The 27587-nt window shown below is 41.7% G+C and overlaps 1 protein-coding gene across 3 annotated transcripts in view; it reads left to right on the top strand.

Annotated features, from left to right (window-relative positions):
- Nucleotides 1-4529: 4529 nt before the first annotated feature.
- trhde.2 (thyrotropin releasing hormone degrading enzyme, tandem duplicate 2) overlaps nucleotides 4530-27587 on the top strand; it is a 252123-nt gene continuing 229065 nt past the window's right edge. The window contains exons 1-3 of one of the 3 annotated variants that reach the window (XM_046040346.1): nucleotides 4530-4648; nucleotides 6851-7136; nucleotides 23348-23592. In XM_046040346.1, coding sequence (XP_045896302.1) covers nucleotides 23420-23592 — 173 coding nt within the window. In that variant the 5' untranslated portion in view covers nucleotides 4530-4648; nucleotides 6851-7136; nucleotides 23348-23419. Of the gene's footprint in view, nucleotides 4649-6850; nucleotides 7137-16272; nucleotides 17705-21503; nucleotides 21553-21651; nucleotides 21763-23347; nucleotides 23593-27587 lie in introns of those variants that run through there. The other 2 variants (XM_046040345.1, XM_046040347.1) reach the window with 2 other exon arrangements.

Here is a 27587-nt window from a genome sequence, read left to right as displayed (position 1 = left end):
AGTAACTTTGAAGGAGGAGAACGTGTCAGGTTGGCTTTGGTCTCTGTTACAGTCCTACCAGCAAGAACCACAGAACACAGAGAGGCTGATGCCCTACGAGGTTGCTGTGGAAACACATGTGTCACGGCTTGGTGCTGTATCCTTGGAAAATCTTCCTCAGTCGTGATCAAGACATAACAGTATAAACATCTAAAACACAGAGATAATAGCAAGTGAGACTGACTTGTACTTTTAAAGGTATATATTTTTTCAGTTTCTCAAGTTAACATGACGATCTAATTGAGATCTCAACATGCATCCATCTGTTATCCATAACCGCTTATCCAATGCAGGGTAGAGGTCACCTCTGACCACACCCCACAGCATCACCGTGGGGTGTGGTCAAATATGAGTTCTGTTGCACCTGTTGCCACACCTAACATTGATGTCACAGTGTACTGACACACACCTTTACTTCCTGTTTAAGTCGTGACCTGATAAAAGTTTAAAATCATGAGATAACACAAAAATGTAGTCATGCTTTAAAGAGAAAGAGAGAAAAAGGGTTAAAAATAAACATAAAATAATGTTCACAGTTCCAGAAATCTGTCTCTGTGTGTGACAGGTTGCAGGGGTGGTCGCTGTTATCATGGTAACATTAGGGACCCCGCCCGTATCCAAAGTCACCATCCGACTGTGATCTACAACAGCGGGTAGTTTATCCATCATCGGGCCCGCCGGTTACCATAGAAACGACGGTCGGGTCACAATAAAGCAGCTGTGTGTTACACTGAGGCATCGTGAGGTTTCCACACACAGACAGCCACTCAGACACTCCTGCCAGCGCCAGATGCATTGTGGGTACCAGGGGAGCTATTTACTTCAAGTGCCTCTGTCTGAGCATGACACCGACACACACACACACACACACACACACACAAATCCTCACATATACACTCACACGCACTTGACATCATTCACTGTGCTGAGTTACAACCCAATTTGCAGAGGGAGAGTTTCGCTGATGACCTGGCAACCCGGCAGTTTCTTTATTTACTATCTGGCAACCCAACATCCCATTTACTTTCAACTGAGCCGAGGAGACGCCGGACCACGACTGTGTGTTGTTTGTTTCCAAGCATCCATCCTTTGAGGTAAAGTGCTTGTAAGGACAAACACTTGAGTCATTTCCACGGCGACGAGAAGCTAATTATCGCCAACGAGCCAGTTCACCCATCATGCTTTGCTTTAGATTCGTGTGAAACAAACTGGAGTCTCATTACGACAAGCGGTGCGTTGTCATTATATTCAATGGCTGCGTTATCATGGTGTGAGTGTGTGTATGTGTGCGTGCCAGATGGTGATGCATCAACCATGTAGTCATTAGGAGGAAATTAGAATAATGAACAAACTGTTTGTTTGTCTCCTTTAGTTGCTTCCAAACAGTCTCCTCCCTATAAATACAGAAACATTAACAGTATATATGCAGCAACACCTGTAGCTTTCTACTATCTCAATGGAAAGTTTCAAGAAGCGGCCCACTCCAGCACTACAGGAGGAGTAATTGCATACTATTGACAAAGGGCTGGGGATTAATGAGACTGGCTTTTTGAAGTGGAGCTGTATGAGGCACTTATCCATAGCAGTCAATGGCGGCCAGCGTGTCCCCCAGTTTGGAGAAGGAGAGACACGTACTGAGAAACACATGCATGCATCATCTTTTCAGTCTTTAGAAAAGTGTCTGATCTCAAAACAGCACTTTCTGCTGACCCAAACAGCTGATGCACGCACAAAGAATGGTTCAGAAAATGTAGTTCATTCAAAATATAGCGTACACTTGAACTGATATTGATCCCCCCTCCGGTGGATCGTCTTTTAGGAGGCTAAAATAAGCTGTCCACAGCAACACTTTTGGCATTGCTAAGCTTCTCTGCTATTATTTCTCCGCCTCTCCAAACTGGGACATCCTGACCAACATCTACTGCAGGTATTGCACTGACTATGGATAAGTACCCCATGAAACCACTTCAAAAAATATCCCTTTTAATCTAATCTGCTTTGTAGTTTTGGAATGTGTTCAGTCTCAATTCCCAAAATACTATGGTTCACCACTACAGTCAGATGAAAAGCCCAAAAACAGTTTAATCTCTGTGCATCCAGTTCAGATATAGTACCATGACATGTTTAGCCCTTAAATACATACTTCAGGCCTTTAGTAACCCTGGACTACAATACACCCTCACCTTTATTAATGTCATTCAATTAAGCACTTATCTCCCTGAAATTCACCAAACTATTTGGGTTTAACAAATGCAACGCATTGTTTGTCTAGTGTTTTCTCTAAAAGTTTAAAAGGGTTGCTAAAGTGCCTTTATCCCCAGGAAAAAACTGTCTATATTACTATGCCCAAAATGAATCAGGAACTCCTCTCCTTTGAGAGGTCAGAAGAAAAGGAATATGAATCCATTGTAAGTAAACCAATTTATGTTCCAATTCCAGAGTAAATAGAAAAAAAAGATTTGATTTTCATCCTCGCCTAGTATAAAATCAAAGACAATATCACCATCATAACCAAGATCCTGCTGATAACAATGCAACTGAATGTCTGCTCTTACACCTGGACTACAACATGAACTGTAAATTTAATGAAAAGAAACTAAAATACAACATTAACGATTCAATTAGCACAGATTTAACCTGGTGGTCTACATGTTTCGGCCATGTATTTACATATTGATTGCTTATTGGGTGTTTTTCTTCAAAACACTTTTTATTTACATACAACCATTTTACAAATAACACAAATCTCCCAAAAACATTTAAATATTAATACAATGAATAGTGAACAATATTCCTATGACTGAAGAACTTCAAGCAACACAGAGTTTAAAGATTTCAAGATTATCTGGGACTAAACCAACAAAACAGCAAAAGGTAAGAAATTGTGTAAATGTACGTTTGTTGTTATCATTCTCCGACAGGTTATTCCTTGAGTTTGAGTCATACAGCGATACGAGTTACAGAGCTGAAATCTGCAGACTCTCGGTTTTAATTTGAGTTTTTGATTGTTTGTAGGATGAGATGAAAGATGTCTGGAGGTCTGTGACTGCAGGCATGCACCATGTTCAGAATATTAATGTGTTTTGCTACAAGCTCATTTAGTTTCTTGCTGTTTGATGTGTGTCTGGTTTATTTAAAAATTGGTCAGCATGAGCTTTTAGTTGAGCATCCTAGCTTTACGTAGGTGTGTCACATGAATAGGTTAAACTTATACTAAATTTGGACATCATTTCCATAAACAGTGTTTTGCGTGAAGAGCGCTCCTTGACTGCAAGCAGGGGGAAACTGCTAGATGATTAGGTCTAATTCTAACTGTTTCTAAAACTACAAAATTATTGTCCACCTGCCACTACTGCACACATGTTCAATTGGTGAAATGACTAAAAGGAAGCACATGGGAAAGCTAAAGAGGCATTACATGACATTATAACAGCTTCTACTACTGAGGGCTGAACGATTAATTGTTTTCAAATCAAAATTGCGATATAAAATAACACAATTAGCTAATTGTGAAGACATCGATTAAAATGTAGTTTAATTATACGGCGCATCTGACCCGTTTTAAACAGTCACGCAGCTACAAAGTCTTCCTTGTGTGACAGACCTGCTTGCCAATCACAAGCACCATGTGTCTCCTGTTATGGTCCTACCAAACAGAGCTGGCACAGGGCGTGTACATTTTACAACAACAAACAAAACTGAAGGAAAACGTGGGATAATGGCGCCAGCCGAACCGACACAGGCAGCGGATGTACTGCGTTTTTTTCCGCCGTCAGCTCACACTGAAGTGTTTCAGCAGCAGAGCGTTTAGCTGCCCTACATTGTTAACGTGTTGTTAATTTGTCATTTTGTGTGCTTCAACTACGGATAACAGCTCTCTGAGAGCCCGTTCCACTCCGCTTTCTGCAGACTACATTTCCACATGGAGCATTTCAAAATATGTGCGTTTGTTCAGATTTTCCTTGCCCTTCATAGTTAAATTGTTTTTTTTTTTGTCTATGTTTATTGTTGATAGACGACCGGGAGTCTGCACGTGGTGTTTTAATTTGACTGGATTCTCTATGCTGTTCTGTGTCCAACTTCCTGCCTGGTTCTTCTGCTCTCTGCTGCTTGACGAGGCTTCCATTAAAAATAGACTGGCAGTGAAAATTGAACTTAAGCTAAACTTAAAAAAACGCAAATTGAATCGTAATCTCAATATCTGGCAGAAAAATTACAAGTAGATTTTTTCTCCAAATCATTCAGCCCTACACTGATATGTTTTGATGTAGTCAGAGGTTTTAGGTTATGGTTTGGGTTGTAATATTTACCTGTTTGATTCTTGTTCATGCCAATTTTTGTGTGTTTCTCTCATCCCTTGTCCTTGGTTACTTAAGTTTGGTTGGTAATTCATTTGTTTGGTATTTTCTGTTTTACTTTGGTAAATCCGTAAAACTTTTATTTTGTCATTGTCAGTGTCTGGTGTTTGTTCCTATTGTGCCTGATTAGTCCTCATGTCTTTCACCTGTGCACTCCCTCCCTGGATTATTCTGTTGCTCATCTACCGTGTTTGGATTTATGTTTCTTGGATGGATTACTAGCTTCATTTTGGACTTTGCTTTGAACCCATGTAAGTTTCTTTAAGTATTGCTAATAAATCACTAGAACTGTACCCTGCTTGTCAGTATCTGCATCTGGGTGCAACCTCGTTAGTTCTCCTGCCTCTGCACTCAGCAGTCCTGACATGTTGTTTTAAAGCCCTTGAAAACCAGCTACTTTTCAGCCACTTTGAATAAAACCACACATACTGTCCTAGTGAAACAATTTCCTGTTCTAGATTATTAAACTCTTATTAAGTTTAGTTTTATCCCTAGTTGTAATTTGTTGTTTTTCTTTTATATGTTAGAGATGATCATTTTCAGGTTCTTCAACTAGCAGAACCGAGAATCGAAATGAGCCCTTACCAGAACGGCAAACTGCATTGCAACTTTGATTTTTGCTTATTTATTGAATGCCACCACTTACAAATAAATGTAGGTATGGTGGTTGTTATTTTCAGTTTGGGAAGTGGAGTAGCTCTCTTTTTCTGCCCAAACAAACCCTCCAAAAGTCTGAGAGGTGAAATATGATCTGTCAGACATCTGCTTGATAAAAGCTCCGCTTTTTTTGTGTCTGTGTGTAAATGTTCTGCCATCAGATCACAGAACTGATGTGGAAACAGCCGACAGGTCTAGTCAGAGGAGGGTGCGGCCAATTCACTTTATGGCACTTTTCATGGATGAGGTCCTCCTATTCTGTGATAAATTCTCACTTTACTCGTCATTTGAAGCTGTCCAATAAATCTTTTGTGGCTGGAAATGGTGCAAATATAAGCCCGTCAGTCTCATACTTATCTAATATTTTCTCCATAATAGCTGATGGTTTAAAGAACCCCTTTAAAAGTCCCAGTTTAAAACACATTTTACTGGGAGACGATAGAGAGTTCGCCACCGGCATCCAAACACAAACAAGCTCATTCATCGTTTACTTCGCCTCATCTGCATAAATTTAAATACGGAGAGTAAACAGTGAATAGTTAGTTTATTAGTGCAGCATTGAGCTCCTGGATTGGATCCTGTTACATGTAGAAGAGAAATGCTCAATTACTCCTGTGTGTGTGTTTGTGGGTGTGTGTGCGCGTGCCATGCTAATAATTCCATGGAGGGTCGAGGCAATCAAAAACCTCTCACTTTTAATCAGCATCACACAGAGCAACACACACACTCTTACTGTTGTAAACCAGTTTGACAACTCCAGTGTGGTGGGAGAATATGACATACACACCTGACAAATTAGAAAAATAAATGGATGTAGATGGCTGCTTGTGAAAACAGTATGACAAACACACATGCACACTTAATGCATGTTTAGTATACATTCACACACACACACACACACACACTCTCACACGCTGCTAGTGAGATAAATGGAAAGGAAATAAACGACAGGACAGACAGATACACCTATCAAAGAGAGCAGAGAGGCAATCTGTTTTATATTTGTGTAAATGTGAGCTTTCACACACAAACACACACTTTGCAGCACTCTGTCTCTTTTCCCGCCTGGTATCATCAAAAGCCAAATGAATAACACAGCGATTTCTTAAGTCCTTTGGCGTGGTATTCCACGCTTTTCGCATGTTATTTCCTGTGACAGTAGGCGTAAAATGGCTACTGTCACAGGTAAAATCAGCGTGTGTGGGATATAAATAGCCATGAAAGTCCGACACTATGGTGGTGGAGGGGTGGTCGTGTGTGTGGATATTAGCCTATAAGTTGGTCCTCACCCAGAAGACCAGCGTTCGGTTCCCGAGTGAAACCATAATTACACAACATTAGTTTTTGTCTTTTATTTACGTTCTGAGGTTACCATGCCACATCGTTGCTAATGGTAGCTACATAGCGTTAGCTACGATGCTAGCATTGACATCCCCCCGGTGTACTTTACTGCTAAACTTAACCATCATTAATTATATAGGCATGTCGACCGGTTAACCCTACAGCTGTGCAGATAGGGTTAACCTCCTTTGTGTTGCTTCTACAGGCACTGAACAGCGTGTCAGTGCCAGTCTAAACGGTGTGCCGTGCTATCATGTTGTCTTTTCTGGTTTCTGGTGTCATCTTGGTTTGCTGCCTTTAGCTCATGACGCAGACTGGCAGAAAAACAAGAAAATGAATAAACAAAACAGGATAAAAGCTAAAAAGGAGACAAAAATAGTCAAATAAGAAAGCAACAAACAAAAACAAAAGACCAAACAAAGTTTAAATCTTTAAGCTGCCGTTTCTTTCCTCAGAATCGATACCTGCCATTCACCCTAAGTCTGCAGGAACAAGCCTCTGTTGTCTTGTTCTGCTCAAGTGCTGAGTGACATCAACCAGACGTCATCAATCCAGACGAGGGGGACGACCCGCCACCGGCCGAGGCTGCCTTAAACGGCGAGGAGGTTCCCCCGTCTCTTCATCACAGAACTGTCGGGATTTCTGTTTGACCTGCTGGCTGCTGTAGTGACAAACCGAGGGCTTCATCCAAGGGGGGCCAGCGGTGTAGAATCTGTCAGGGTGACTTCACACTTTGGAAAAGTTGGTTCATACATCTGCCAATACAAAACTTGAGATTTGTCTTTGACATCAAATTACTTGAAACTTCACTTGTACTTGTCTTTGAGACCTTTGTTTGTCTCAGTAGCCATTCCCAATGTAGTTACATTCCTCTTTGTGTAGTAGTTTACATTGTTAGCGGGACAGTTCACCGCTGGATTGAAATAACCTTCACATGCAGGAGGGATTCAGAGGAAACGATGTGTGCATGTAATCAGGTGTTACTGCTAGTTACTGCGCCATGCATCATCAATCTACAGTCCACACACGCCATTCACTGGTCAGGTGGCTGCCACCAGAGCAGACGGGAGAGGATAAAAAGACAACAGAACGACTAGCATTATGTTCAAAATAAAGATAATACTGTTTATTTAAATTAGAAGTGCATATTTTTTGATAAATTATATATATTTGCCAGTCATGTGATGAATAGTGAAATTGACTGCCATCCTGCGGGAATCCCACACAGGATTCCCGAAAAATGTCAGCCTCCTAGTTTGGATTTCTGTGTGTTCAGCTTTAAATCTGCTGTCCCTCTGACACACTCTTCTTTTTATTTCTCCTCTTCTTCTGCTGCTGCTGCTAGATTGGTGTCAAGTACAGAGACCACACACACCCACACACACACACACGGTCTTTCCTCCTCACAAGTAATACACATTCATTACATTTTCTGCCCACCGTGTGTGTTCTCTGCACTTGACATCAATCTACCCGGAGGCAGAAGAGTGTGCTGCCCACTTAGATCTCTCTCTCTCTCTCTCTCTCTCTCTTCCTGCCGTCTTCCACCTTGATCCAGTTGGCTGAAATAGGACTCTAATTGGCCATGCGATGTCAGAGAGACTGTGCGTGTCGACGTTGGCTAATAAAAGCATTGCAGGTTGCTCTTTATCCAAAGCCCCGCCCTTCCCTTGGTTAGATATGTCCCACAACTTTCTGTCAACAATATGGCAACATCTAGCGATAGATTGATTTAGGCTTTGGAGATGGAATAAAGTTAAAAAAAAAAAGTGTTCTTTCTCAATTAATCAATTAACTGTTTTGTCTTTAACAATTCTCAAATGTCCAAGGTGACTAATGTCTTGTCTATGTCTTTTAATGTCCTGGAAATAAGACGCCGGCTGCACCAGCTCTTAGAGGTTTAAAGTTAGCCTCTTAAGTGGCGATTCATGCATCACTATATCAGAAAACATTACGCCACACAAGCTAGTTCTTACGTAGAGGTTAGATGCCAGTCGGGGTTGGTGGTTCGATCCTCCTGTCTGCATGCTGAAGTGTCCACACTGAACCACAAATTGTTTGGCCAGCACATTGCAATTGGTGTGTTTTTCTTTTAGGTAAATGTGCTATGTAAATGCTCCCCTTTTACAATTTAACTGCCTAACTGTAAACTGACAACGCAATCTTGCTACTATATGATCCGTTTATGGAATATGGCTGACACTTTAGTTCTGACTCTTGTTAAAATCGTTATTAATAATTACGTTAACTGGGAATATTTTCACCAACATTTTACTAAAACACCTAAAATTACAAAACACAATGACAATAATGAACCAACAGGTTAATTCCCACCACTTGTTCTAAACTGAATGAATACCACTAACGCTGAAACACAACCATTTCTCCATATATGCAGATCTAAATAAGACAAATACCTACATTTACATATAGGGTTTATTGTTCATTTTAACATATCTGTTTACTACTTTCTGTAGCTGATGATGTTGCTTTTGATTGGATTTGATGTTTCTTTTATTGGTGCAACCCAATTTAGGAAATTATTTGAAACTAGGTAGTTGTTACTAAAAACTTTGAATAGACAGCACTAACTTAGTGATGGATTTCTAAATAGCTGGTGCAACCCAATCCTGGCCAGCAGTTGTTGAGACAGTAAACAGGCAAAATCGTGATTGTGATGGGCACATAAGTGGGAGAAGAAGAGAGGAGAATATGAAATATGGTGACGTACATTAGGAAGACATAATAATAAGTGTGAGGACGTTTCCTCTTGATACCAAGTAATAATGTACTGACAGTAAAAGGCTAATTGTATGAATTTAATCACTCTCTAATCACATTTTGACTTATGAAATGTCACATACCGTAAATATCAACCATTAAGTTTAAAAGCGGACTAAAAGGTACATTCATGATCAGCAAAAATATTTTGTCGAGGCATTTCGCACAGTAACTTCTATATTTTATGCAGCACTGCTGATCTAAAGTATGTTTTATAATAACATGCAAGCATTAATACCAGGTGGTGGTGCTTTGGCCTGCTTGAAGGCCTGTTAGAAGTTTTACAAGCCACCAGATGTCACTGTGTTTGCTGAGTAGATGTTCCTCGTCTAATATTCAATTCAGAGTATTAAAGAGCGTGTTTACTTAGCACTGTTGGGGATCGTGGACTGGTTAAAGCAGATTCTTATGGCATGGATTCAGACGTAGCAGATTTGACAGCTAAACATTCATACTGTGAACTCTAGTACAGCACAGCATAACAAAAATAGGTTTCAAGCTTAGTAATGCTGTTGACAGGCCTACACTAGACATGTCATGTAACTTAAATAGTAACATCAGACAATGTTAGCTTAGGTGGCAGGAGTGAAAATGAGTCATCCCCAACATTTGTTGTATTATGGTTAAGTGCATAATGCTGCTGTGAATGAAAGGCAGCCCCCATGTTTTTGGTTAAGCCTCGAATGTTTAAAATGTGGTTCTCCACCCCAGATTTATAACCAGAATCTTGGAGGCAAAGGACATACAGAAAAGGGTCACAGAAACTACAATTTTAATCTTCTCCTAAAGGCTACATGACCTGACTAATAAATATGTCACTTTTTCTTTGTTAGTTTTCACACAAATTCCTACTCCTCCAGATGAATATAGCTTTATTTGCAAAAAGTAAAAATTAATAGAGGCACAACTTAACTTATGTCACTACTTGTAGCTGATTGGGGCATATCCTTGCAGCCAGGTTCCAAAATCTAGAGAAAAACCTAAAGCCAGAAGAGTGGAGGCCAGTGGCGTAAGTATTGACATCTGGGGCCCAGCTGATTACAAGGGCCCACAAGGGACAGCGACAATAGCCACGAGGATCATGATCAGCCATCCATTCATTCACATTGCGTCGGCATTTTGAGTTGCTGTGCTTTTCTTGCTTGCTATTTGTTCTGTGGTCATTGACATACTCTGTCGCCTACTTTGTGTTGATTTGTTACTGTAAGCTGGCTAAAGCTATTTTGGTTGTGTAATAGTTGGAAAAAGCAGCTTTGAGTTGAGGGCAGGGTGTAAGATTTGCCTTTGGCACTGGGGCCGCTGTCCGTGGTGCTGATCCAACACATTCTCACTCCCGACTCATCACTTATTGATGTTTGGTCAAGGCTCTTTGGCGTCGCTTTTTTTTAACGCCCTGGGTACCCCTTTAGTGTTGTAATGTTTAGGTCTCTGCGGTCAAGTTTGCAACGCTTAGCAACAATAAATATGCAACGTCTAGTTAGACTTTCAAAATAAAACGCTAGCGTTGCAAAACATTGCACTTTTGAAACGGCATATTATTAAAGTTGTCAATTTAGTTAGGTTTAGGCACAAAAGTACTTGGCTAGGGTTAGGAAAAGATCATGGTGTGGGTTAAAATAACTACGCAAGTTAACTAACGTCACTTGCGTAACTTAAGTAATTTACGTAACTTAAACAAAAATATTTAATGTTGACTTTTTCTTTCACACAAGACAGGAACAACAGTCTCCTGGTTCATAGTCTGGGTTCTGGCCCTCCATCCACCCCAACCACCTCCTTACTCAGTCTTTTCTGTTAAATGTCAAATACCTACCTTTACCATCAAAAACTGGCACTACAGGGCTTCCTCCACTTTGTTGACGCTACAGGGATCCCCAGTGCGATGGGTCTAGACCGTGCGTTCATATGTGACGAGTCGGGGAGTGAGACCGGGTTGGCTGATCATAGGCTGCAGGTTTGCAATTGCGTGGAGTTGTTGTGCGTATCTATGCCACTGTGTACGCCAAAGTGCCTTTTGGGGTAAGGGGTATGGGAAAATATTTGCACATATGTAGTGTCGTTTGCTGGACCAGCACAGTATTGGACAGACTCGCATTGCCATCCGTTAGCCTCTGCCTCTAGCTAGACAAAAGCATTGACCACCGAAGCATCTGACAGAGAGAGACAAAAACTAGCCATTAGCTTCACTGAACAAGGCATAAACCTGACAGAACACTTTTACCGTGTGTGTCAGATAACAGATAGTTTCAGACACACATGTATAAACACACACACTGAGACAGAAGGGCAAGAAAACACCAATAGCTGCAAAATTAATGGCTCGTGTGATAGCCAATCAAACGTTTGGCAGGCCGTGTCAATAGCCAATCAAACAGCTGGCGGGGTGAATGTTGACGAGCAGGACGTCTGTCAGTGTCACCTTGGTGCAACGGCAGGGGAAGCCCTGGCCTTCAATACACGACTCAACACAGTTCAATATCACAAGCAGAAAACACGTTTCATTGGTTGGTTGGCAGAAGGATTCTGAGCTAACGGGTGATGGAAAAAAATTGAGTACGGTCAAAGTTTGACATTTACAATTTATTAGATGTAGATTTCATTTTTCTACGCAAACAATCAGACAATCAAAATTTGGTAGTGTGTGGCACAAACACACAGCATCCGTGTACTTTCTGCCATGTGTAAATGCAGGACTCCGAGCAGATCTTCCAGGCCAAGCATATCTGGTACCTACACCGGATGTACTGAGCACGGCCAAACCGAGTCGAGTAGAGTCAAGGCTGGGCGAGTTGAGCTGGTACTGGTAATGGAAAAACAACAGAAGTTACATTTTTGAGGAGGTGTGTGTCAGGCTACGGCGTAGGTTACGCAGCTACACGTAGGTTACGGCGTATATATGGCGTACCTATGGCGTAGATTCGGCGCAGTATATTGGTCTTTCGGTGTCAGTTATAGCGTGACAGTGCACATACATTCATACATTGTTGGCAGCACACAGACGTGGACGACATTTGCTCTATGGGCCACATATTCTCCATCACGGTCATAGATATAGACGGTGGACACACATGCTTATACAATCCAAAATATGATGAATTTTAAGCACAACTTGTACTTTCCACACCCACTAATTTATGTCATATGGTAAGGACTAGGGATGGGGATTGGGATATTGATATTGATACCCTTATTGAGACTGCTTAATGATCCGATTCTTTATCGATACCACTATCGATACTTTACTATTATTTGGGGGCGGTTATTTGGTAAACCCAGACCAAACAGGCATGAGGTAGCTTAGTCCTGCACACTATGAGCAAAATATTTAATAGTGCGATAACATTGTTATATGTTGAGATGACATATCACTTGCGATAAATAAACAAATATTGAAAGGTGCATCGTAACTGCCTGGTTGTTTTTAAATTAATTATAGGATTAGACTCGGACATTAGTCTGTATCAGTCCAGACAGAGAGCAGCAGAGGCTGCAGCCTCATGATAAACAGTCCCAGGCCGTTGAATACTGCGTTTCGGTGCTATCATTAAAAAAACATTAGCTTTTTTATCCTTTTTTGATTCACGTTAAACCAGATTTGACGCTTGAGACACAATGTTACATTATAGGACCTGCTAGTCTCGTTAGCAGTATCGATAAGCTTGGACCTTATTGATTTTTGGGTTTTAAGAAATTTTGGAACCGGGTCTCAATCCCCATCCCTAGTAAGGACGGTAGAAATGTGAAAGATTCTCAAGTGACAACGTAATATGATGGTTGTATGATTACAGACTTGGGTGTTTGAGGATTAAAATACTGTGCGCTTAGAATTTTAAACACACAAATACATAGAAACGGCCGCCTTTTGCTGACTTGAGGCCACTTCCACATTTGTTTGGTTTAAGCACTTCCATATTAAGTGCCAAGTCGGGTTAGAAACACAAAATCCGGTTTGTAATTACAACTTGGACGCTATGTACAAATCAGAAACTCGCAATTGCGGCAACTCTGATATCCCATGAACATAGCACTCGCTACAAGGGTTTACATGATGTACATTTCATCATCTTCCTGTCCAAAGTAAGGCTGAAACGTGCATCTCCAGCTGCAAACACGCATGGAGGATTTTCAATGTTTTATTATACTTTTATATCCAGCTATCATTTTAATGTTTGTTTGAAACCCAACTCACAGAGGTTCGTACCATGACAGGTGTGTGCGCCGGCTCTTTTTTGCGATTCCCCTAGGCAGAAATTTCAACAAAATTGAACAAAAAGAAATGACAAAACACACTGTTTGTTGAAGGGCGTGCCCTTCAGATTGACGTGTCGATGCCTGACACTCACCAGAAAAATAACCATTTAAGTCATTTGTACAACCACATTATTGTAACCCATGTTGAGTACAAACTTAAATAACGTTAGTGACTTCCATTACGTGACTTATGTAATTTACTTAATTAATTTACTTACTTTACTTTACTTTAATCCAAACCACGATGTTTGCCTGAACTTAACCAAATGTGAGTGTTTCACAACGTTAATCTTGTGTATTATGTGACTTACGTTACATAGTTAAAGTCCAGTTGCCCGGTAGCTTGTCGCTGGACCAGTATGGGAAATGATCTGTTTTGTTCTTTAGGTTGCCCCTTTCAGCAGGACAACATTTTATGATCTTACACCGCAATAGCTACGGTTTGGTTAGGCTCACGCACAAAACACGACTTGGTTAAGGTTAAAGAAACACTGTGGTTTGAGTTAAAATTAGAGGACCAATAAAAACCACGTTGTTAAGGATTGTGGTCTAAAGAAACCAACACTGACTGGCGTTAGGAAAAACAAACTGTGGCAAAGAACAACAATTTATTGATCCTTCCCTACGTGGACTTCCTTCTTTGCTCTCAATGGATGAGATTGATGATTTCTACAGCTGCTAGAGGGCTACACAAGTTGAAAAGAGCATACATGTACATGCGGCCTTGTTATGGGCACAACACCTGAAATGCAGGAGCTCAGCGCAAATGAGGGACTGTGATAAAAAACTAAATTGGAGAAAGGCATCAACCAGCCCTGGTCTCCCCTATTCATTACTTTCCACCTCTGCAGGAGACAAATCAGCATGTGTCCGTTTGTGTGTGTGTGATAGAGATTCAGTGCCTCAGTTGTCTTTCATCATCAATTTCCTTTTGTCTGGGTTGGAATATATCCAGAGAGAATGGAAAAGAATAGAGTTGGGTGGGTGTAGCTTTCACCCCCCCACTCCCCCTCTCTCCCAGCCAGCGCGTGCCACTTGGTCGGAGCCGCAGCAGCAGTTTGTGCTCAAACAAGAGCGCACACCGGACGCGCGGGCTCACATACAGAACGGGCTGCACGGGACTCTTCCTCAGCACCACCATCATCATCATCCTCCTCCTCCTCCTCCTCGGTGGATGGAGGGATGGTAGCAGGAGAGCTTCATCATCACCGTGCATCACCGTCATCATCACCACCAACATCATCGCCGGGAGCGGAGGGAGAGAGGAGCAGCCGCTCTCACTGGGCTAAAAAGTTAAGGAGGATCATAGGGTTTAAAAACGGAGCACCGGAGGGGCTCGTGCCCGGCTTTAACCCGGGATAATCCGCCTGACACGGCTGATTTCTACTTTGGACTCCATGGGAACGGATCCGGTGCTTCTGAGGGGATTTATTGTGTATTTAACGGATCACTCTCGGCGCTTTCAAGGATCGGTTTCCAAAAGGTCCCCGGTACTGAAACTGATCCCCGGTGTGTTTTAACGAATCTCTGACGTTAAAAAGGGATCCACAGTTTGTATTTTAACGGGTTCCCGGTTTTGAAATCAGTCACTTGAACTGATCTCTGACATTTAGTTGTAACAGTGGTTAAACGGATCCATGACGGATTTCTGACGGTCAGGCGCCAACTCCGGTCATTTCCACAACGGATTTCTCTGTGTTTAAACTGACGTCTGAGGTGTTTTAACCGATTTCTGACGTTAGTGTAACGGATCCCCGGACAGTCCCGGGTGGACTTGACGGTGTACTAACCGACTGTAACCTCAGCATATAATAAAGAACAAGAATAAACGCAGGTGAAAAGCAGGCGCTCATCGCCGAGTTCACAGAGGAAAATAACGGGAAAAGCGCGCTTCTTCTCAGCACCGAAGTAAGTCTGCCCAATAACGGGCCACCACCGGGGAGGTTCCTCAGAACCCGAGGAACCGACCGCCGGTAGAAACGGAACCCGGCGCTCTTCGATTCCCAACGGGGGCGAGAGAAGAGAAGTTACCGGAGGACCGGAGGAGTTGATCCGGATCAGGCTAAATTCTCACGGACTGTTGATGATCGGACAACTGTCGTCATTACTAGCAGAGTGACCTCATTAGGGGACAGGATTGATTGTGAACGGATAAAAAAAAAAAAAAACACGCCTGCTCTTCCTCAGATTGGAATCCTTAATCCGGGGTATCAATCATTTGCAGTATTATTATTTTTTTTTTCATACATCAGCCTCGTGAGCTGTAACGCGGGGATCGTTTAGACCCCGTGGAGGACCCGAGTGAATTACCTCCTCCACGGTGAAATAACTCCACATGCTGGCTGTAAATTATCCACTTAACCCCCTCAAGAGAGAAAAAGGGAGAGAGACATATAGACAGACTGCAGTGAGAGAGTTATTACCTTTATTAAACACCACCTTTTTGGTGATGAACTACAAGCTTTTAAAACGGCAGTGAAATCTCATTTAACTTTAAATCTGCCAAACAGAGAGGCATACAGAGATGGGATACTTAATCTTCGAATCTAAATCAAATTTATCATCCCTGTAATATTTTTACAGGGCCATTTAGAAAATTCATCATTACAAGACAATACATGTCTTTGTTTTAGCGAAAATCTGTGGGACAAAATGTAGAAAATGCGGTGACTTTTTTGACATAGCTTAACTCCAACAAACTGTGCCAAAACAGATACATAATATTGAATGTTTATTGTTATAAAATATAATGTAAAATATTGGCTGATTATTTGTTGACCTGGTTTTGAGGTTAAAAACAAAGAGTCAAATGTAAAACTGAAATGTAATCATAATAATCTTATACCAGTGCATCTGTGGCTTCTAATACTGACCTTAATGTTCTGTAAGGTTTTTCATCTCCCACTGTGTCATAATAATAATACCATAATTGTCCGATAGGGGTTTATTTATGCATCATTGCAAGTCTGGAAGAGCTTTAACTCAAAAGAAATTAACTTTATAACAACCTGGGGACAATAACCCCCCGCTTTAAATCTCCTGTGGTAGTATTAGCTGTGCTTTAGAATCTTCACTTGGACTCGTGTAGATCAAGTGACCGTTTCTGAAGTTCAAGATGAGGCTTGAAGTGATTTTAATGCACACTCTGTGAGCAAATCCAGCTAAATTGTGATTTCCCAACACACAGGGTCTTAACAAGGCTTTTTTTTCAGCCTAACACATTAATCTGTGGTGGTTTAGAGTTTAATTTACAGCTGATTTCCAGTGAAAGTCTATGGATGGTACGCTCACTGTATAGCCACATCCTCAACAGCATTCCTCCTCCTCCTCCTCCTCCTCCTCCCCCTCAGCCTCCTAGAACTTGAAATGTAGCCATGCAGCATTGATTTTTTTTCCACACCGCAAAACCAAAACGCACACGACCATCTAATCCTTTCTGGTGTGTCAGTTCTGTTGCCTGAAATGTAAGACGTGCCGCGGTGTTGATTTTCCAGCTCCAGTCAGAGCTGAAGGACGTTCATACCGGTCCAGCAGCAGCGAGGTCAGAGTTCAGGTTTTCAGAAATATAACTGCTGGAGTTTTAGAACTGGAGGAGTGACAGCCTGATACTGGAATCTTTGGGAAGATCAAAACACACGGACGGGCATTTTCCACATTAAATCATCTGTAAACAAGCTGGAATCTGCCCTGAGCATAAATGAATATTTTTCTCAGTCAGAACCCATTTTTGACCCTAAACCTTGAGGACATTTCTTTGCCATCAGAGTGACACTTTTAGCTAAATGGGACTTAACGACAGCAGCCCGGGCGCCATGCGGAATGGCCGAGCCCTCTCGGACCAGTGGGCAGAGTCAGTGGTGGTCCGGCCTCGAACCACAGAGCGCCACATCACGGTACACAAACGACTGGTGCTGGGCTTTGCGCTGTCCATCCTCACCCTCATCATAGTCACGGCGGTGGCTGTGGCGCTCAGCATCCGCTTCGAGGAGTGTGGCGGACGAGATCGTGACGGAGCGACGGGGGAGTCCGGTTCTCGAGGCAGCGGAGGGTCATCAAAGTTGAATGGAAGCAGAGGAGAGAGGGCGGGGGAGAGGGGAGATGAGGAGGCGGTCCAGCCATGGAGGAACTCGCGGTTGCCGGGTTCGGTGAGGCCGCGGCACTACGACCTGCGGCTCGCAGTCTACATGGACAACTTCACCTTCTCTGGAGAGGTCAGCATCGAGCTGGAGTGCATCAACGCCACCCGATTCATCGTGCTGCACGTTGACCGCCTTGAGGTATGGTGGCCTGTATGAGGCAGAAATCTATGTCAGGAACTTGGTAAACATGAATAATTGTTGACAAGATGTGCACGCTCATAGTGATGCCTGTGGCACTCCAATGTCTGCCATCTCAACTTGCCGACAGAAGATGCACACAAATACTGTAAAATCCTTCATGACCTGATAGAAACCACAAAATTTACCTAGGCAATCTTTGTGAAAGTTAGTTCTGGGAGTTTGGTTACATTGCAACTACTTACAGGTTGTGTTTCATTCAAGGTAAAATAGATAAGAAGATGAAAGTTACAGTGATGTTGTGGGGTGGGGTTGTAGACATGCTAAAACCTCAATTTTTGAGTTTCCGTTTGGCACTGTCATCGCCAATTGGATATGGAGTTAATTTTGTTTCAGTATTATTTGTGTGAACAGATGAGCGATTGGTGTGTAAATGTGTAATGTGTAAAAATAAAACACTTTACACAATTACAAAATTAAGATTTGTAAACCCACAAAATATTTTGCTAATATAAAACAGATCTGCAAATACACAAACAAATTCCATATTAGTAAATAATTTACGGATAAATTAACCACATTTGTGAATATCTTCGTGACATTTGAAACTTTCAAAGAGACGTTTGTGAGTCCAGCTTGTATTTGTCGATCTCATTCTTCACTCTTAGAGTTTTGAAACAAACTTTCCGCCAGTTGAAAGAAAATCAACTCGTGTCATTTGGCTGTTTTCGGAGACATTACATTTATTAATTTAGCTTATAGACTTATAATTGCTATACATGTCAGAGGTCACACACCTCTGGAGCAACTAGGGGTTAAGTGTCTTGCTCAGGGACACAATGGTGGATGGTCACAGCAGGGAATTGAACCCGGGTCTCTCACACCAAATGCATCTGTCTTATCCACTGCGCCGTCACCACGTGATGTTGCCTGCTGACAACGTCATTTCTGCATTTCTGAGTACAGCAGAGCTGCCTGAAAGCGCTAGCTTGCTGCTGTCGCTAAGGCAATATCAGCTGCTCTCAACAAAACGTGAATGCAGACTGAAATTCAAGCGTGGTGTTGTGTCGAGAGGGGCAGCAATTTAAACATGACACAGTAGTAAACCTAAAATTAAAATCTCCTAAGTGCAGCAGGAAGGCCTTTTGATCTCTTAAATCCAAAGGATGAATGTGTTCAGTAGATTTAATGGATATCTCCACATTAGATTTTCATATTTCTTATGTACAGATGAAAAATTTGTCTTGAGGGCGGCGTTAGTTGAAAGGTCGCCAAAAATGATCCGGAATTCTCCTCTGGAATCCATGAGTATCCACGGTAAATTACAGGAAATCTTGTCGGGATGAAAACCATTGGTCTCCCTATTCCCAACCTCCCGGCCCTCAATGACACTGTGATCACACGCAGAGCACTTACCACGGCACACAACCCTGCCACCCCCTGAACTCATGCTTCATTTTACTCCCATCCGAACGCAGAGGCAGACCTATGATCTGTAAGAAATCACGCTACAGTAAGAGCTTTGTGCCCTCTCCCATCACTGCACTTAACAAACTGTTAAGTGCTCAAGTTCATCTATAATCATGTTACCGTACTGTGTTCCATTTTTTCTATGTTGTTGTGTTTGTTCACTGTTCCTTAATTGTTCTTATGTGCATATTGACTGTGGAAACAAATTTCCTCTAACGGAGGACTATCTGTCTGTCTGTCTGTCTGTAAGCATTGGTTTTGCAGGACCACAGATATTGAGGTCTGGGGTAAAACAGGGTTAAACCTGGTTGAAACGTAAACGTTTTATAGATTTGTGGCTGACCTATAGTAACCATAGAAATCATTACAGCACTCCAATGTTCAGTTAAGACTTGAAATGTCACTGAAACAACAGATGGATGTAACCTAGCCATCCAAAATAAATGTTGTATTTTACTCAAATTTTAGCCCACTTTTAACCCGGACGTATCTTGAATGGTAAATCTGTTCGAACTGGCTGGTGTAGAAGAAAAAGTGGGGTGGAAAAGTTGCAGACGTACTGAAAAAGGATGGTGCCTTTTATGTTTAGGGGGAAAAAAAGTTAGATGACGTTCAGATGACGCTCGTGTTCTGGATGTTGTTGCTTCCCATCACCAAATGACTCTCCCTCCCCCAACCGCTGAATTTCTAGTAGTGAACCAAAATAGCCTGTTTTGGAATCGCTGGATGTTCTTATTCAGTAAGTGTAATGTTGGTGTTGTTGCTGTAGGACATATTACCTGCAGAGAAGTCTGTCACTCACGACCAATGATTCTGTCATTGTCATTTCCTCTGTCATCTGATCATGATTTCTGTACCATAAAACAAAGTTAGAGACAGTTTGATAACTTTCCTGATGAATCTTTCCAAACAAAGCTTGTTTGCATCCGGAGGTCTGCTTTCTGTGTTGGAAAACAAACCCGCTCTCTAACAAAGAATGTTTATTTCCAGACTTGGCCTCAGAGATTTCCTTAACGAGGCTAATTAACCATCAAAGTTGCTGTTTCAGCCGAATTTTTTGAGCCAAACGCGTGGCGAGAGAGAGCCTCAGAGAAACGCCTGAGCAACGTGATTTTTCAGGCTGGTCATCTCGGCTAATGTGAGAGAGAAGATAAATCTGTCTAATTTGGGCAGAGGCCAATTAAAAACCCTGCAGCCCTTTTTGTGTTCAAGTGTGAGCACACATTAAGAGGTGTTGTTGGGCCCCAGACAGGTCTCCTAAGGTACCCTCAAGAGACAGTGCATTATGAAAAGAAAAATGGTCAAGATGTGAAAAGGCCAGAACACACACACGTGGATAAAAATAAAATGTTATACCTGCTGGTAGAGTGCTGTTTTCTCTGTCAAAGAAATGTCACAAGTACAAAATGCATTCAGCATTCAACAAAACCAAAATAGAAAAGTGCATTAGATTTTATTACATGAGCTACACATTCTTAAAAATTCCATGCTCCGTTAAACAAAGCATCATTTCTTTGACTGATTTTCTGCACCCTAGGTGACGATTGGTTTCTGTTTAGGCCAATGAAAATTAACTTGTAGGAACTTCAAGTCACATGACTTATCGACATTAATAAAGACGCAGTATTCAAACAGGAAGTCGGGCCGTTGAAGCGTCTGACAGGGATGAGTTCAGCTGAGAAATCAAACCAATGAACAAACAAGCAACGCAATTAAAAGGCATTTTGGTTGAGGGGAACCTTTGAAGGCATCACAAAACGGGCTGCTGCGTTCGCTGACTCACCAGAAAACCCTGAAAAACATCCTTTTAATCCCCAACGTTTCCTCTCAGTCAGCAGACTCTGCTCGTATCGATCAGCTCATTCATCAAAGACCAAACACACATTCACACAAACAGACACAGACGAACACACTCAGTGTTTGATTGGATCGTTGATGTGTGTCAGCGAAGAGACCCGACAGTTCCCACTGTTGCCTTGCACGTTCCCATCATGCACTGCTGCTAATGTCAAAGGGTAGATCCCTCAGTGTCTTGATCGTCTCTGTTTCTGCTCAGTGGTTTTTCCAGATCTCTTTGCAAGCATTGTGATGGATAGGGAACACTTTAGGGCAATTTCAGGGTAGAATTTGCTGGCAATCCAAGAAGACTAACTCAGAAGCGAGTAAATGGGGCATGATTTACTGACACATAGAGCATGGGTGCGCCTGGTCAGTGCAGAAAGTGACCAAAACCATAGGCACTTCCTTGAGAAATAGTCTCAGTTGCTAACCAGACAATGAATTAAGAGTTAGTTCTAGCAAACGTAATTTTCGATCCACTGCTTTCGCACCACTGCCACCTCTCTTTTTGAGTGTAGATTATACTCTGCCAGAGCAAGGTAGGATAAAATTTTAATGACGTGACCTCAAAAGTTGAGATGTATTTATTGAACACATTTCTTGTAGCCGGCTTTTTTAAAATTATGGAACACCCACAGGTGTTTTCACTTGTTTTACCTGATTAGAGGTCTTCTCAGGACTGTGTGGGTGGGACCAGACCCTGCTTGACTGACATATCTCTCATTTTCAGGGATGTTGCACCTGTTTGAGTGAGTTGATGATTTTCTACACTTTGATGAGTTTGGTGACATTTCATTAAATTACCATATACTAACCTATCATCAGCATGAGCTCAGGTCAGAGTAAAAGAAAAACACCTGTCTTCAATGAGTGAAGTGCTCTTTCTTCTGAAAGTTCTCCTCAGTCACAGACTCTGTGTTGTTTCATCATCTGGTCAGTTTGACTCTGCAGCCTCAGAATGAAATATTGAGGAACTTTGGTGAGCTGGCTGATAAACAAACACACTGAGTTCTTTCTTTCTTTCTTCCTAAATTAAAACTGTCCCATAGCCTTTTCAACCTACCTGCAACCTCACACACACCATTTGTTGTACCTGCGGTCACTATCATGTCACCATGACGACAGATCCAGCAGTCCCAAACAACAGCTGGCATTGAATCAGGTGTTGCATAGCAACGGATTTCATCAGACAAACTGGAAAGGCTCTGAAACTGCTGCAAATCGGTGCATTTTAGGAGCAGTGTCACACTGTCGCGCAGTTGTACCTGAACGGCAGAGGCCGCTGTTCATTAGTGGAGCTGTGTGACAGCAATTTAAAACGCTTGAGTTAGAGAGCCATGCGGAAGTGCCTTAAACCTGCATTCTTTCTAACGGCCAGCAGGGGGCAACTGCTGTAGTTGCAAAATGAGTTCAAATTGTATTGCAGTCAATGGCAAAATAAGGCTACTTCTCACCCAATTTATTACCTCAGTAAAGACTTTCCTAATGAGTTTATGGTGTCAAACGTTACTTTTAAGTCTTCTTCAATATATTCACATTTGGTGATGGAGCAGTGGATGAGACACATGCCCTTGGTGTGAAAGACCGGGGTTTGATTCCCACTACGGACATTATCACCAATGTGTCCCTGAGCAAGACACTTAACCCCTTGTTACTCCAGAGGCGTGCGACCTCTGACATACATAGCAATTGTAAATTGATTTGGATAAAAGCGTCCACTTAATAAATAAATCTACATTTACTCATTTGGCAGACACTTTTATCCAAAGCAGCTTACATTTGAGGAACAACATGCAAGTATCAATAAAAGCATAAATACAGTAAGAAATCTACAAGTGACAATATATATATTAGTAAGAGGTATTCGCACATGTGGCATCAATGGGGTAGCGCAGTGGCCGAGAAGGAATATAATCTTGGAGTTTAGATAGATGGGTGTAGATCCGGTAATCACACGTTAGTGACTTGAATTTGATTCAGGAGGTCATGGGGAGCCAGTGGAGGTCGCTGAGTAATTGATTGACATGAGTCCCAATACAGCATGATGTTTAGTTAGTAAATTATGGTCCAATTTAGAGGAAAATAAAGGATAAAGCAGGGTGTGCTTTAGGGCTTGGCTACCTTGTGAATTACAAATCGCTACCATGTCAGCCTGTCAATCAGGATAGAGGCGAATCGTATCCAGTGCACTGTGTACAAGCGAGACTGAGATTGAAGCGGCTCTACAGGTTGTTGACAACTTACAGATATAGCTTTGTTTTCACCAAGTAGTTTTTAATTTACTATAAAGTTTCATCATTCATTGATTCTGCCTCTTCTTCCTCCTCCCTTCAGGTGGACCGAGTGTCCGTAACAGCAGAGGGAGGCACCGGTGGTCGTCCCGTCAACAGGCCCGGTGGTGGAGCCATGCGCATCCACCGCCACTTCCCCTACCCGGCCAATCAGATGTACGTCGTGGTGCTGCACCGCGAGCTGAAGCCAATGAGAGTTTACCGCCTGAACGTGAGCTTCGACGCCGCCATCGAGGATGAGCTGCTGGGCTTCTTCAGGAGCTCGTACACCCTGCAGAGAGAGAGACGGTACACACACACACACTGAAACACACTCATTTTTCCTGCAGCAGCAGGTGGTTCGACTAGAAAAGGTCAGCGCTTCACAGCCACGACATTGATTAACTCACACATGCCACTCAGGGTGTGTGTGTGTGCGTGTTTGATTGTGTGTTCCACACACACACACACACACAAACACACACACACACACCACTCACTCCCTCCTTATGAATTTCCCATAAGCCTCTGCTGCAGAGTTTTTTCCACATCAGATTTCTTCCCCACAGTGCTGATGGGAAACAGACTGTGTGCTGATACGTTTATTATTTCATGCATGAGTTTGTGTCTGTGTGGCCTCCGTGTGTGTGTGTGTGTGTGTGTGTGTGTTACCACAGCGACAGAACATTTTATCGTCTGTTCCACTTATTGCATAAAAACAAAGTTGTAGTTAATTGATGAAATCAGAAGTGCTCACTTGTGATTGGATAGAGGAGTAAACTCATGACCGTAGAAGGACTCATTAAACATACAGTCATTTCTCTGTATTATTCAATCGTTACTACTAGTTTTTGGTACTTTTCTGGAAGTAGTAGTGGGGTAAATGGACTTGGATTTTTATGTTTTACATGATGAATTCAAAAGCAAATTCAAAGCAAAACCTCCTAAAATACAAATAATATTAACAAATATCTGCTGAGTAGGGATGTCACTATACCAGAAATTTAGTAGTCGGTACCAATGTCAGAGAAATTCCACAATTCACGATATCCAATCCGATAACACGGTAAAAAAAAAAAAAAAAAAATCCCATGTACACTCCTTTAATAAAACTAAAAGCTGTGAAAATTGTGTGAGGATGTCCAGGACAGATGAGATAGAGTTTGACATTATTGAAAACGATTACTGTCATGTCTTCAGAATTTTGACATCGACTTCTCGTGACATCCCTTCTGTCGTCACGCCGTCACAAATTTGGTTTTAATTTTAAAATGATAATTGAACTAATTAAAGTTTTTCTTTAAGATTTGAGTCCTGGTTGATTTGGTAAGAAATCGTGGCCACCCTGGCAACAGCAAGTGTGTTTTGATGCTACAGCAAACACTCTTTGAGGTTACGTGAAAATCAAGGAGTTCAAGGATCAAGGATTTTTGTTGTTTGTGCAGATTAAGAAGAGTCTTTTTAGTTTCATAATGAATGAAATAGATGTGTGTCGTCAGCAGGGATGGAAATTAACACCCGCCACCTGCCAAATGCGGGTGGATTTTCCGTTTGGCGGCCAAATGTTGTAAGGTTACCCTATGTGGTGGGTAAATATATTCGGCATATAATTTCTCTTTGATGGTAATTAGCAGCAGACCAGCGTTGGTTGTGTGTCGCACATAAATTGGTCCCCGGTGTACAAAGCTATCTAAAATCCGTGTAACTCACGGATTAGAGGTATTCATTGGTTGATGTTTGTTCTTTTCATGTTACTTGTGTTTGATTGGCGTAGATTTGTAAGGTGTTTTTATTTTTTATCTACCAGCCACCTTAGCAGGTGAGCCAAAAGGTTAATTTCCACCTCTGGTTGTCAGCAAAAATGATGAAATTTACAGATATGTTTTGGGAACCTGATTCTACTGGTGAAAATAGTGAAGCAATAGGCTATACTAATAAAATACTCAAACTGAAAAAAAGACTGAGAACAATTCAACCATGTCAGAGATCCATTTTCTGATCAACCCTCCACATAAACTGATGCCATCGAACTGTACAGAGCCAGAGAGCGATGCCTCTGACAGATCGATGAACAGAGCAGGACAATTGCTGCTGTTTCTCCAGTTCAGAATGTCCGCCGCACACACAGGAGGCAGATAGTGATGACTGATAGCAGCAACGTGCAGCAACATCGTGTGAGGTGGAACTGAAATAGTCATAAGTGTATTTAAAGGAAAGAGTGTCATTTTCTAATTCAGGAAATTAAAATGTGCACGCATTTTTGGACATTTTTGATAGATTTACTTTGTTTTTTATAAATTATATTAGTTGCTATAATACACATTCTCTTTTATTGTATTAAAGCAATAGTTTTTTAGTCATTTAGAATGATACTGCATGATAAAGTTGTGGTTAAAGCTTTTGACTGATCTGCTGGAAAACAATATTCACACTGTGACTCTTTCTTTAAGACCTATTAAAATCCTGTTAAAAAGCCTACAAAAGGACAAACACAAAAACTCAATACATATTAAACCAGGCATCCGAGACAGATTATTTAAATTGACTGTTTCTTTTATATTAACGTGGCTTTTTTTTGCAGAATTTATTCCTTCATTGGCTTCCTCGGATTTAGATCATTCTTGTTTAATTATAGGAAGGACATTTTAGCCTTTTGTGATTATACAATGTCTCCAGCAGCAGTTTTAATCAGCTGCTGATAAAATACGGTAGCTGTTAGAAGCAAAATAATGGCATGATGTTTAATGTGTGCACTTTGACGTAAAGATTGGCCAGAAAGTTAAATAAAAGGTATTTATCTGTCTCGCCAGTAAGACAGAACGCTCCTCACCATTCAAGTTTGGTCTCTGTATGTTTTCACCACCAGTGGTCCCATATTCACTGGCAGCTGCTGTTCGGATCAATATTGGATCAATACAGCAGCTGATGGACCAGCAGAGCTCCATCACAACACAACAACCTGTTAGTTAAAGTTTAATTATGCAGTTGACAGAAACCTGGTTACTGTCGACGTTGTGCGCTAACATGATTTCTGAAACGTCACGTAAAAGAGAAACCCAGTTTTCTAAGAGAGGGAGAGGTATAAGAAAAACAACATTAGCATTGACTTTGTTTTGACTTGTGAGAACGTGCATGACAAGAATGTGCAAGAATTCGTCAAGGACAGTGCTCCTGGGAGAGTCATGAGGACGGGTGAAATTATTCGTATTAATGGCTGAAATAAATATTTGAGTAAGTCAGTTTGCAGACACGTAGCATGAAGAACAAAAGTGTGACTAACACCCTTTAAAGGTGCCAGTCTTCATAAATATGTTAATCTGATGACTATGCAGCAAAGCAAAAAGACACATGGTAAAAATCACAGCTGATTATTTAAACAAATAATAATAATTTATTCAGAAACAAGCTTCAAAATGTCAGATTTGTACAACGTCGGTGAGACTGAGTGTGTGTGTGTACAGAGCTCACTGTTAGTTTAAGGATTAGCTTGATGCAGCAGTGTGGCTAATGCTAACACACACACAGAAACACACACGTTGCACTGAGATTTACTAAATATCCAGAGTTACTATAAACCCCTGGCTGGGCTTAAAACGCTTAAATGCTGGGAGGGGGGAAATTAATTAGCACACTTACACTCACACACATTATCACTGTTTAAGCTTAGTATTGATCTTTATGTAAATGATGTAAAATTTGACGTTGCGATTGCTGTCGTCTCCCAGTGAAACCAGTTTAAAAAGGTCCAGTCTCTGCAGCAGCTTCTGTGCAGCCTCGACTGACCTGCTGTCTGCTGCTCACATGATATCACAACCAGATAAAAACCGACACAGCAATACTCAGCTAATGTATAGGAAACCGCAGCAGGGTAGGGATTGTGCTTTTCCACACAGTCAGATTCAGTGGACTATTTTAAGCTCTTTCAAACTTATTAAACTGTATTCAGATAGGATGACCATATCCTTAAAATTACGTCCGGCAGGGATTTCTAAATTGCTCAGAATGTCTGGGATACAGCTTTTGCTTTCTTTTCTTTTTTTTACAAATTAAAATTCAAACAAGTCATACTGCTTTTTAAAGCAGCTTTTGCTTTCTACAGTCGTCATTCATTGTGTGCGTTTTTGCAATGCTTTGACCACACGCCACCATTGGTCAGTCCATGTACACGCCCTTCATACAAACGTTGGTCAAACTGCAGCTCAGTCATTCCCCACAGCAACAGCCAAGAGACAGAGCAGAGCAGCTTGCTTGTCAACAGTGGCACGTGGCGCCTGGACAGCGTAAAAACACCCAAATGCAAATGT

Source organism: Micropterus dolomieu, linkage group LG23 (assembly GCF_021292245.1).
Source record: "Micropterus dolomieu isolate WLL.071019.BEF.003 ecotype Adirondacks linkage group LG23, ASM2129224v1, whole genome shotgun sequence".
In the NCBI taxonomy this organism is placed as follows: domain Eukaryota; kingdom Metazoa; phylum Chordata; class Actinopteri; order Centrarchiformes; family Centrarchidae; genus Micropterus; species Micropterus dolomieu.
Note: the sequence above shows the minus strand (reverse complement) of the source record. Positions and strands in the feature narration are given on the sequence as shown.